The sequence below is a fragment of the Geospiza fortis genome, unplaced genomic scaffold (genome assembly GCF_000277835.1).
Source record: "Geospiza fortis unplaced genomic scaffold, GeoFor_1.0 scaffold391, whole genome shotgun sequence".
Taxonomy (NCBI): domain Eukaryota; kingdom Metazoa; phylum Chordata; class Aves; order Passeriformes; family Thraupidae; genus Geospiza; species Geospiza fortis.
The window spans coordinates 98,261-109,661 of NW_005054472.1; the positions used below are offsets into that span (position 1 = coordinate 98,261).

Consider the following 11,401-nt stretch of genomic DNA (forward strand, 5'->3'; position numbering starts at 1 on the left):
CTCTGGTGCTGTTTGCTGCAGTCAGTGCAGGGTCAGTTGCTGCAACATCACCCAAAATTCCTTTTGGACAACGAGGGAAAAAACCTTCCAAAGCGAGGAGGAGAAGAAACTGGAGCTGTAGCTCCTATTAAGGCGTTTGCATATACATTCCCAACCTGGGTTCTTCCAAAAAAAATGGGGAATTTCTGCTCAAAAAAGGCTTTTTTGTTTGTTTGTTTGTTTTTGGATTGGGGAATGGCAACAACTCCAACTCGGACTGTTGAGAATCTCTGTGGAATTACAAACTGCTCGTTTTACAAAAAGGTGGTTGAAGGGAGATGTCCCATCCTTGCCTTGCTGGCCGCTGTGTCCTTGTGCAGGAATTCCATGTGCTATGTCTTCTGCAGATCTGGGGAAAAGGGGCCGGGGGTGGAGGGTCCATCCAGTCCAGACAGGGTAAACGGGCCGTGACTGTTCAGCACGGATGGAAACTAAGAGATAAAACAAAAAAAAAACCACTTTAATTCAATGTTCCTCCCATATCTGTGCACAAAGAAAGGCAAAAAAAAACCCCAAATGTAACAACAAAACAAAGCAAAGCATCCCAGATTTCAAGGATGCTCTTGGCTTCTCACTTTTAATTTATTTTTTAATGCCAAGCGGTGTCACAGTGACCCCATATCCTCATGAAAATGTGATTTTAATCCAGGTTCTGAGGAAAACAGTGTCTAAATTACCCCCCAGTTAATTAATTATCAGCTGTTTCCAAGCTGAAATAGCCATTGTCATTCCAGCCCTCCTTGTTTATTCTCTTTCCTCATGGTACAGATGAGGAACTTCCTTCATCTCCACGGAGACGACAGATCCCAACCCAGAAGATTTCATTAAATTCTTTAATTTCAAAGAAATTAAATAAAACTTTAATTAAATTGGTTAAGTTCTACCCTTGGCCACAGCAAATTCAGGCAGCAAATGTGGTAATTCCAGTGCCAGAGTGGAAGTGTGAGGGAAAAACATGAGAATTACAACTAAAAGAGGATTTTATTCTTAAATATAGTGGATTTTTTTCCTATATAGTAAAAAATACCCTGGCCTTGGACACTTCCAGGGACCCAGGAGCAGCCACAGCTTCCCTGGGCAATTTCACCACCCTCACAGGGGTGAATTTTATGGATTTCTTCCATAAAAATCATCAAAAACTGTGCCACACATCAGCACAGAGATCAAACACACACTATTCCTCCTCATTAGTTGTGAGATTAATTAATATTTTTGATTGTGAGATTAATGAATATTTTTAGTTGTGAGATTAAGTAATATTTTTCATCAGGAATGACTGGAGCAATGAATAGAGTGGAAAATTTCTAAAATTCAGGAAAATCTCAACCAAAAAAAAAGTTACAGGGAGGAAATTTTTACAGGAAGAACAGACCTAAAAAAGAAAAATAATCTCTCTCTAAAGCAGCCTGTGCTGCAGTTAACTTCAACCATTCCTGAAACACCAACATTTACAATATCCTGAAATAAAACTGGGTAAAAAAATAAAATTAATGCTACAACAGGGGGTAGGAAACGACAATTCCTGGTTTATTTCTGCTGCAAATATTGGGAATAAATGATCCCTGCAGGTGCTGGAGCCCAGGAAATTCCTCTGGCTGCCCTGGGGGGCTCAGAGAGCTTGGCACAGAGCCCCAGACCCCCGTGCCTTTGATTTAGCCCTTGGAAAAAATTCCCAACCTTCTATGAAGATTTACAAGTCAAGAAAGTTTAAGTAGAATGACAGTGAATTTATCACAGGGTGAAAAATCGATTTTTTGAGGTTTTTAGAATGGGAGATGGAGGAATTTGGGTGTGCCTTGTCCTTTTTCTTCTTGGCCTCCATCTTCTGGGTGATGTTGGCATTTTTAGATTGGTTTAGAGTAGAAGCTCATTGTCTAACATAGGTGATAGGTACTGGGAAATTATGGTAAATAATAATAGGCACTGGGCAAATAATGCTAAATAATGATAGGTGATAGGTATTGGGAAGTTATTTTAAATATTGTACACATAGTTTTTAGTATAAAAAGATAACTGATCTGCCAGACAGATCTCAGCGGGTCAGAGAAAGAATTTGATAGATAAGAAACGATAAACAACCTTGAGAATGAGGACAGAAAAGTCCTGATTCCTTCTTTGATTGCTGGGCTGGGAAAAAGAAGCTTGGAGGTATCTCAGGGTCACTGTGGGCAGCAGAGATTGCGAGAGGAAGGGAATGGGAATGCCTGGGAAAAATGGGAATCCCTGGGAGAATGGGAAACCCTGGGAAAGGGGAATCCCTGGAGAATCCCTGGAAAATGGGAATCCTTGGACAATGGGATCCACCTGGAAAATGGGACTCCCTGAGAAATGGGAATCCCTGGGGAAAATGGAATCCCTAGGGAAAATGGAATCCCTGGGGAAGGGGAATCCCTGAAACATGGGAATCCCTGGAGAATGGGAAACCCTGGGAAAGGGGAATCCCTGGGAGAATGGGAATCCCTGGAGAATGGGAATCCCTGGGAATCCCTGGAAAATGAGAATCCCTGGGAAATGGGAATCCCTGGGAAATGGGAATCCCTGGGGAAAATGGAATCCCTGGGGAAATGGAATCCCTGAAACATGGGAATCCCTGGGAATCCCTGGAGAATGGGAATCCCTGGAGAATCCCTGGGCATGGGACTCATCTGGAAAATGGGAATCCCTGGAACATGAGAATCCCTGGGAATCCCTGGACAATGGGAATCCCTGGGAATCCCTGGAGAATGGGAAACCCTGGGAAAGGGGAATCCCTGGGAGAATGGGAATCCCTGGAGAATGGGAATCCCTGGACAATGGGACTCACCTGGAAAATGGGACTCCCTGAGAAATGGGAATCCCTGGGGAAAATGGAATCCCTAGGGAAAATGGAATCCCTGGGGAAGGGGAATCCCTGGGAGTCCCTGGGAAATGGGAATCCCTGGAGAATGGGAATCCCTGGAATAAATATCCCCCCTGGAGAATGGGAACCCCTGAGAATCCCTGGAGAATGGGAATCCCTGGGAATTCCTGGAAAATGGGAATCCCTGGGAGAATGGGAATCCCTGGGAAATGGGACTCCCTGGGAAAAATGGAACCCCTGGGAATCCCTGGCCAATGGGAATCCCTGGACAACGGGAATCCCTGGGAGAATGGGAAACCCTGGGAAAGGAGAATCCCTGGAGAATCCCTGGAGAATCCCTGGAAAAGGGGAATCCCCGGAAAAGGGGAATCCCTGGGAATCCCTGGAGAATGGGAATCCCTGGAGAATGAGAATCCCTGGAGAATGGGACTCCCTGAAGAATGGGACTCCCTGGGAAAAATGGAATCTCTGGAAAAAGGGAATCCCTGGAGAATGGGAATCCCTGGGAATCCCTGGGCAATGTGACTCCCTGGCAATGGGCTCACCTGGAAGAGGGTGTTAGCACCTTGCAGGCGGGCAGGGCTCAGCGGCGCCACGGGGCTCAGGGTGCTCCAGAAGTGGATGCTGGAGAGCAGAGGGCTGGGAGTCAGCAGGATGGGAGTCTGCAAAGGGAGGACAGAAACTGTCAGAGCCCTTCACAGGGAAATTCCAGCTTTTCACACTGAATTCCAGCCTTTCCACAAGGAATTCCAGCTTTTCCCATGGAATTCCAGCAGGGAAATTCCAGCCTCTCCCCAAGGAATTCCAGCCTTTCCCTAAGGAATTCCAGCAGGGAAATTCCAGCCTTCCCACAGAATTTCAGCCTTTCCCCACAGAATTCCAGTATGGAAATTCCAGCCTTTCCCCTGGAATTTCAGGCCTTCCCACAGAATTACAGCCTTTCCCATGGAATTCCAGCAGGGAAATTCCAGCCTTTCCCCTGGAATTTCAGGCCTTCCCACAGAATTACAGCCTTTCCCATGGAATTCCAGCAGGGAAATTCCAGCCTTTCCCCTGGAAATCCAGCCTTTCCTCTGGAATTCCAGGCTTCCCTGTGGAATCCCAGCCTTTCCCCCGGACAGGGAAATCCCAGCCTTTCCCCTGGAATTCCAAACTTTCCCTATGGAATTCCAGCCTTCCTCGTGGAAATCCAGTTTTTCCCATGGAATTTCAGCCCTTCCCCTGGAATTCCACCTTTTCCTCTAGAATTCCAGCCCTTGTCCATGGAATTCCAGCTTTTCCAGCCTCTCCTGTGGAATTCCAGCAGGGAAATTGTGGCCTTTCCCATAGAATTCCAGCCTTTCCCATGGAATTCCAGCAGGGAAATTCCAGCCTTTCCCCTGGAATTCCAGCCACAACACCCCCTCAGTACCAGAACTCCCATCTCCTCCTTCCTCCCGCTCCTCCTCCTCCCTGCCAGCCCCACCCAGCTCTCCCTCCCTCCCCTCACTGAGCAATCCAAGCCTTTGCTTTTTTTACCCCCCCCAAATCCTGCTGGAAGCCACAGCAGAGCAGCTCCTCCTCCAATCCAGCACTCTGGAAAAGTGGGAATTCTGGATTTAAAAAGGGAAAAAAAAAAAAAAAAACCAACAAAATAATGGGCACAAGGCTGGTGCCACTGACAATGCCAGCAACAACAAAAGGAGTTCCCATCCAGCTCCTGAATATTCCAGGCTCACCAGCCAAGCACTTCCCAGGGTGCCAAAAGAACAACTCCACTTGTATTTTGGTTTTTTTTCTTTTTCCCCCCGTCTCCAGCCACTTCAGTTTTCAACCAGCAGCTCCCCCATGGTTTCGTTCTAATCCCAATTTATTGCAGGGGAGAGATCGCACAGATACAGAATGATTTAACAGCCCTGCCGGATTCAGTTCCCTTCCAAGTTTTCCATGAGACATGAAAGCTTTCCCACACAAAGATAACAACCAAATTAAGCAGCTGCTCTTATTGCTGCTTGCTCACAAGACTTTGGCTTTAACTAAATGCTGGAAAAAAAAAGCTCAGCAGGCACCTCTGTGGGGCTGGTTTTGAAGGATTTTCAAGCCCAGCTGAAGGATTTAGGAATAATTCAGTATTCCCCTGGCAAGGTTTACAAAATCCTGCTGCAGCTGGTTTGGGTTCTGCCTCCACATGCCCAGCACCTGGGCACACTTTGGGGTGAATGAACACCAAACTTTTGTTCGATTAAAAAAAAAAAACCCAACCAAAAAACAACCAGGGAGTGACATCCTGAGTTTCAAACCTCTGCATACAATGAACTATTCATTTTCCACTTGCTGTTTTCAAGCATAACATCATCACTATTGTTAGTTTAAACAAAACAAAAAGAAACCAGGAAGGGAATTGAAGGAGATTTGATCACCTGAGAGAAAAGTGCTGGAGTAAGAGAAGCAGTTGGGAGAGAAGGACTCAGGATGCCCAGAGGACTCGGATCACTGCCTGTGATGACCAGAGTGGGAGCCAGCTCCAGCCCTTTGGGTTTTTTCGATCTGGACAGGTGATTGGCAAATTCCTTCTCCAGCCCAGCGGAATCCTGCTGCTCTTTGGGCTCTGGGGATTGGTGCTGGAGGCTCTGGGCCTGCTCCAGCTGCTGGGAAGTCACAGATTCGATGTCTGTGTCAATGTCCAGGTCGGGGTTGGAGCTCAGGGGCGGCGAGGGCGGCGTGGAGGGCACCTGGAGGCCAGGGGAAACTGAGGAAATGGGGGGGGTCGGGGTGTAGCTGGTGCTCAAGTTTGGCAAAGGTGCTGGAGGAGCTTCAGGGACGCTCAGCTTGGGCAGCACAAGAGTCTCCAGGGTCTGCAGAGTCTCCTCAGAGCCCAGGGGGAGCGAGGAGGACACGGCGGGGGGGGCAGGAGCCGTGGAGGTGACAGCCACAGCTGAAGTGGTGGAGACCAGGGGGGCAGAGGGCGGCTTTTTGGAGGGCATGGTGACAAACTTGATGACAGAAGGGGTGGGGTCCTGAGGTTTCTTCTCCGTCAGCTTCTCGGCCGGGTTCTCGATCTTGATGGACCTGAAGAGCTTCACGCTGGAGGAGTTGAGGGAGTTGAGGGTGAAGGAGGAGTACAGGCCTGAGTGGATGTAGTCATTACGGCTGGAGGACTTAGCACAGGACTGGGATTTCTCCTTGCCACAGTTCTCCACGTCCTTGGGGGCGCTGGTGACCTCCCCAAAGCCGGGCACTTCGGGGTCCCCCTCGATCCGGCCCACCACGAGGGGATCCATGTTCAGGATCTCCGGGTAGGACACGAATTTGTACACGAATTTCTTCCCATTCACCTTCTTAATGATATTCTGGGGGGGAGAAGAAGGCAAAAGTATATTTAGATCTTTCTTCAGATTAATTTTCTTCCTACAAACACTGCCTAAAATAGGCAGAGGAATTAAAGTCTGTAATCTTTCAGCCAAAAAAAAAAAGAATGTTTCTTCTTTTCCTGTTTTAAAAACACCCTGAGTGTTCCAGTTCTGTTCTTGGAGCTGGCAGACAAAACACTGCAACAGGTGAGCTTAACCTGACATTAAACATACTAAAAACAGCCTAAAAACTGCCAAGAAATCCTATTTAACATCAAAAAATGCCCATTACCCCCAGCAAGGATCACTCAGCTGGGTACACAGGGGTAATTTAATAGAAGAACTTGCTAAAGGGTTTCTCCAGGACTGCAGAACTGAGAGCTTGCACTTCAAATCAAACCACCTTTATTCTTAATAAGATGATAATAAAGGAAAAGAAGCAGCTGAACTCGTCAGCAGAATGCAGGCTCATCAGTTATTTCAATACCACAGGACAGCATCTGTCAAACTTGTTTTGCTCCTCAGCGAAATGCCACACACACTCTGGACTTGGAATTATCCTTATTTTTCACTCCCTGATTGCTGCTGAGATCTCTCAGTACCAAAGCAGATTTGTGGCACCCAGTAATGAACACCAGCAGCCTCCCACCTGCTCCAGGCTGAGGCTCCTCAGAAACTGGGGGTTATTTTTATCTGCTCCACTCGCACACGAGCAGCAGCCGTGGGATAAAGGGAAACAAAGGTGAGACTCCAAGATGTTGGATAAACAAAAGCTTCTTACTCTGCTGGGCTGAAAACAATGGTCAGAGTGAAGGTGAAATACACAGAGAAAATAAAAATAGTCAGGGGATGGAAAATGTTTATTTTGAAAGAAATAAATGTGAAGAGAAAGCTGCAAAAAGGTCTGGAAATGGTGCAATATTCACGCTCTCCATCATCATCCTCTCCCTGTGCTTTACCTGGATTTTAACCCTTGCAAGGCTGTGTATTTTTGGAAGGGGGATGAGAATCCAAAGGCAAATTTGTGTGAGCAAAGCCACCAAGCCACCAGAACCTCCCAAAACAAACCAGCGAGGAGGAAACAGCGCAGCGATAAATGAAATTAAAAACCAACCCAACACCTTTAACCAAAGCAGCTCAACTTCCTCCAACCTGGCAGAGGCACAGCAAGGAGGAGGAGGAGGAGGAGGAGGAAACAAAGCTCCTTAGCTCAGAGGGATAAGGATTGGAGCAGGATTTCCAGCCTACCTTCACGTAGTAGTAGCGCAGCGCCCGGCTGAGTTTATCATAGTTCATGCTGGGCTTGTTCTTACGGATCCCCCAGAGCCTGGCCACCTCCTCTGCCTGCAGCAGCTTGAATTCCCCGTCGTTGGAGGTCCAGCAGATGATGTTCTTGTTCTGGGGCTCTTGGAGCAGCTGGAGGAGGAACTGCCACAGGGTGATGGCACTGTCCATAGCAGAGAGCTGCAATTCACAAAGGGAGGTTAAGCCTGGAGCATTTCTCCCTCCTCTCTCTCCCTACAAGGGGGTGAAAAAAATGGAGCGGGGATTGTTATTTCCAAAGGCAGCAAGAGTAAAAAATTATTAGTCACCAGTCGTGAAAGATGTTCCCTGCAGAACTGAGGGGCCGAGTGCCAACTCTGGCGTCTCCTCCCACATGTCAGTACTTTTCACATGGGTTATATTTAGCCTCATTTAACTAAATCAGGTCACTTTGGGTAAGTTGCAGTGAGTCACTACCCCCAAAAAAAAAAAAAAAAAAATGTTTCCAAGTTGTTCCATGTTCACCCACTCTGGCTTGTGGTGCTTTGTGAGAAAGAGCTCAGGTACAGCCAGGTAGGGATCAAACCACCCCCTCACCTCCTCCTTCCCCTCCCGCTCGCACCTCACAGGGAGCACAGCACAACCAGGAACCGCTCAGCTCCAGGAACACGCCAGAGCCAAAACAACTCAATCCCCCCTCACTTTTCAGTCTCCCAATCACCCCAATCTCCCTTCAAATCTTTCTTTTCCAGGTATTACCCCTGGTTTTTCTAATGAGAGTAAACACCAAACTAAATTAAAGTTATTCCAACAGGCCTTTGCTCCATTTCTGCCATGTCTTACCCACATCAATGATTTAGGCTGGGACGTTCTAGGACTGATATCAATGATTTAGGCTGGCACTTTCTAGGACTGATATCAGTGATTTAGGCTGGCACTTTCTAGGACTGGTATCTGCCAGTTGATTCCTGCTCTAAAGTTGTTGATGCATCAAGGATAGACCAGGCAAGTAACATTTTATCATTTCTGACTACACCAAACAGTATTTCCACAAATATTTCTCAGCAGAACACTCATCATTCTGGATAAGACACAGCGGGAATTAAACCAGGCAAAATATTAATTCAGCATCTCCTATAGATTCTCTTAGTCCAGAACTGTTTCATCAACACAAATTAAACTTCTTCCTGCAAAATAAAAACAGGAAAAATGCTCTGGGATAGTGAATAACACTGGATATATATAATATTGGATATACACTATATTTTTCCCTATTTTTTTTACCATTTCTGACTACACCAAACAGTATTTCCACAAATATTTTTCAGCAGAACGCTCATCATTCTGGATATTAATTCAGCACTTCCTGTAGATTCTCTTAGTCCAGAACTGTTTAATCAACACAGATTAAACTTCTTGCTGTGAAACAAAAACTGCAAAAATGCTCTGGGATAGTGAACAACACTGGATATACATAATATTGGATATTTTTCTACATTTTACTATATTTTTCCCCCTAGGAAAGGGGGTCCAGGGGATCCATCTGGGTGAGTCTGATATTCAAACACTAATCCCAAGATATTCAAACACCAACGCCAAGCTCCAAAGCAAAGGGAGCAGGAGCCAGGCTGGTGCTGGGTGATGTCCCTGGGATCCAGCCTGCCCTGCCAGCTCATCCCTACTCCCAAAGCCTTTTATTCCAATCTCATTAGTGCCCAGCACTTAGCCAGCCCTATATAAGGAAGGGAACTGTGGCCAGAGCACTCAGGGAGCCCTGGCACAGGATTAGAGCTGACAGTTCACACAGGGCTCTGGGGAAAACGAGGTGCCCCGGGGCATGGCACCTTCTTGGGCACCTTTTTGGGCATTTCAGCCCTTGTGCAGAATCCCTGCCTCGTGGCACACTCTGCCTGATGTGACATTGATCCGGGCGGGTAAATTGCTGCAATTACAAGGAACAATCTCCACCTGAAGGCCACCCACACCCCCCGGTGAGGCTGGCCCGAGGTGCTCTCCCTGTTAATTACTGCACAACTCCCTGCTTGCCCAAATTAATTGCTCAGCACTCGAAGAAACTGGAGGCTGCGCTTCCAGACTCTTCCCACACCTCTCTGTGCTGGGCCAGCTGATCCACACAGGATTTAGGGATCAGGAAAACACCTTAAAAACCCTTCCAGGACCTCCTGGTGCTGCCATTTCCCCCCAGGATCCCAGCCTGGGAATGCCAGGTGTGAGAAATGCATATTAGATGGCTCTACGCAGATATTTACCAAATGGATTTTGATGTATTGATTAGTAGTGCTGTGTTAACATTTGAATAGTGAATGTTGTCTTGTAATTAGAAAGTAATTTTTTTAGTCACAATAAGAACTGGTTTAGTGTAGTTTGTTTTTCTTTTTTCTCTCTCTAAGAAATGAAGGAGACACTCTTATCAGATAAACAACCACCGAACACCTAAATCTTTCAGAGAAAAGAATTTATTGCTTTCCTAACAAGAAGAAATGAGCTCCGTTCAGCCACTTTGGTGCTGTGGGGATTAGGTGAAAAAGTTGACACTGACCAGACAGGATCCTGTGTTTGAATGGAATTTATGCATCATGGATGAAGTGGATGAATATGCAACAGACCATTGCTCTTAAGGATTACTCCTTTTGTTAGAACATGTCCTTTTTCCTGCTGCCTAGAAAAGGTACCCAGACATCCATGCTCTTTGTCTTTGTTGTCTCATATTGTCCTAAATCCCGATTGTCCAAATTATCATTACTCTGACTGTATTACTATTTTTATAACCATTTTTATCACTATTAAAACGCTGAAAACAGGCGACTGGCGTTTTTCACACCAGGGCTGCGTTACCCAGGGGGATGATGCAGGCACACGTGGCGGAGCGCAGAGCACGAGGACGCGGCTCAGCAGAGCTGTCAGGAGCGCTGAGATGTGCTCAGAGAGAGCAGGCAAAGCAAGCTGAGCCATCTATTCCCACGCTGCCTTCATCTCCAGCGCTCTGCGAGCACTGCAGCAAACTGATGCAACGTGGAAATCAGATTAGCAACAGGATTTCACAGCGGCAAAGGCTTTTTTTTTTGTTTTTTTTTTTTCCTCGTACTGCACTGAGTATTGCTATTAATTCAGAAATAAAGCTCCTGACTTTGGAATGTGACCTTGCATCCCAACACTCAGCAGAGCTGCACTAAGGTCATCCCCGCTGCCCATTGTTACCAGCACCATCCTTTTGTTAACAGCAACTGCCATGGCCAAGCTCCTGCTAAAAATCCACAGTTTCATCCCAAAATTGAAAGCTTTCATCCCAGAATTGAACTGGTGTTATTTCATGGGGCTGCTTCCCTTGTGGAAATTCCACCTTGCTGCTAATTCCAAGCTGACCCAACGGTTTTTTAAATATATTTTCACCCATCCTCCTGCAAAAATCCACACAGCTTTCACCCCAGCATTGAGCTGGTGTTAGTTATTTCATGGGGCTGCTTCCCTTGAGGAAGTTCCACCTTGCTGTTAACTCCAAGCTGATCCAAGACTTCTTTTTATATTTTTCCCCATCCCTCCTGCTAAAAATCCACACAGCTTTCATCCCAAAATTGAACTGCTGTTATGCATCCCTTGAGGAATTTCCACCTTGCTCTTCATTCCAAGCTGACCCAAAGCTTTTTTTTAAATTTTTCCCCATCCCTCCTGCTAAAAATCCACACAGATTTCACCCCAAAACTGAACTGGCGTTATGCTTCCTTGAGGAAGTTCCACCTTGCTCTTAATTCCAAGCTGACCCAAGCCAAGCATTGCTGCCCAGGTCACAGCTGGTCTGGAATCCAGCTGGAGATGCACAGAATATTCTGTAAAATATTCTGTAAAACAATATTATTATTACAATCATTACTTTTTTTATATATATATGTCTTATATATATATATATAATATT

The 11,401-nt window shown here is 46.3% G+C and overlaps 1 protein-coding gene across 1 annotated transcript; it reads right to left on the reverse strand.

Annotated features, from left to right (window-relative positions):
• Nucleotides 1-225: 225 nt before the first annotated feature.
• ELK4 (ETS transcription factor ELK4) lies at nt 226-7,671 on the reverse strand. The gene is made up of 4 exons (XM_005428093.3): nt 7,456-7,671; nt 5,278-6,207; nt 3,424-3,540; nt 226-470 (listed from the first exon to the last, which is right to left on the reverse strand). Exons 1-4 carry the CDS (start codon nt 7,660-7,662, stop codon nt 372-374), a joined length of 1,353 nt encoding a protein of 450 aa, XP_005428150.1. The 5' UTR covers nt 7,663-7,671; the 3' UTR covers nt 226-371.
• Between the last annotated feature and the right edge of the window lie 3,730 nt (nt 7,672-11,401).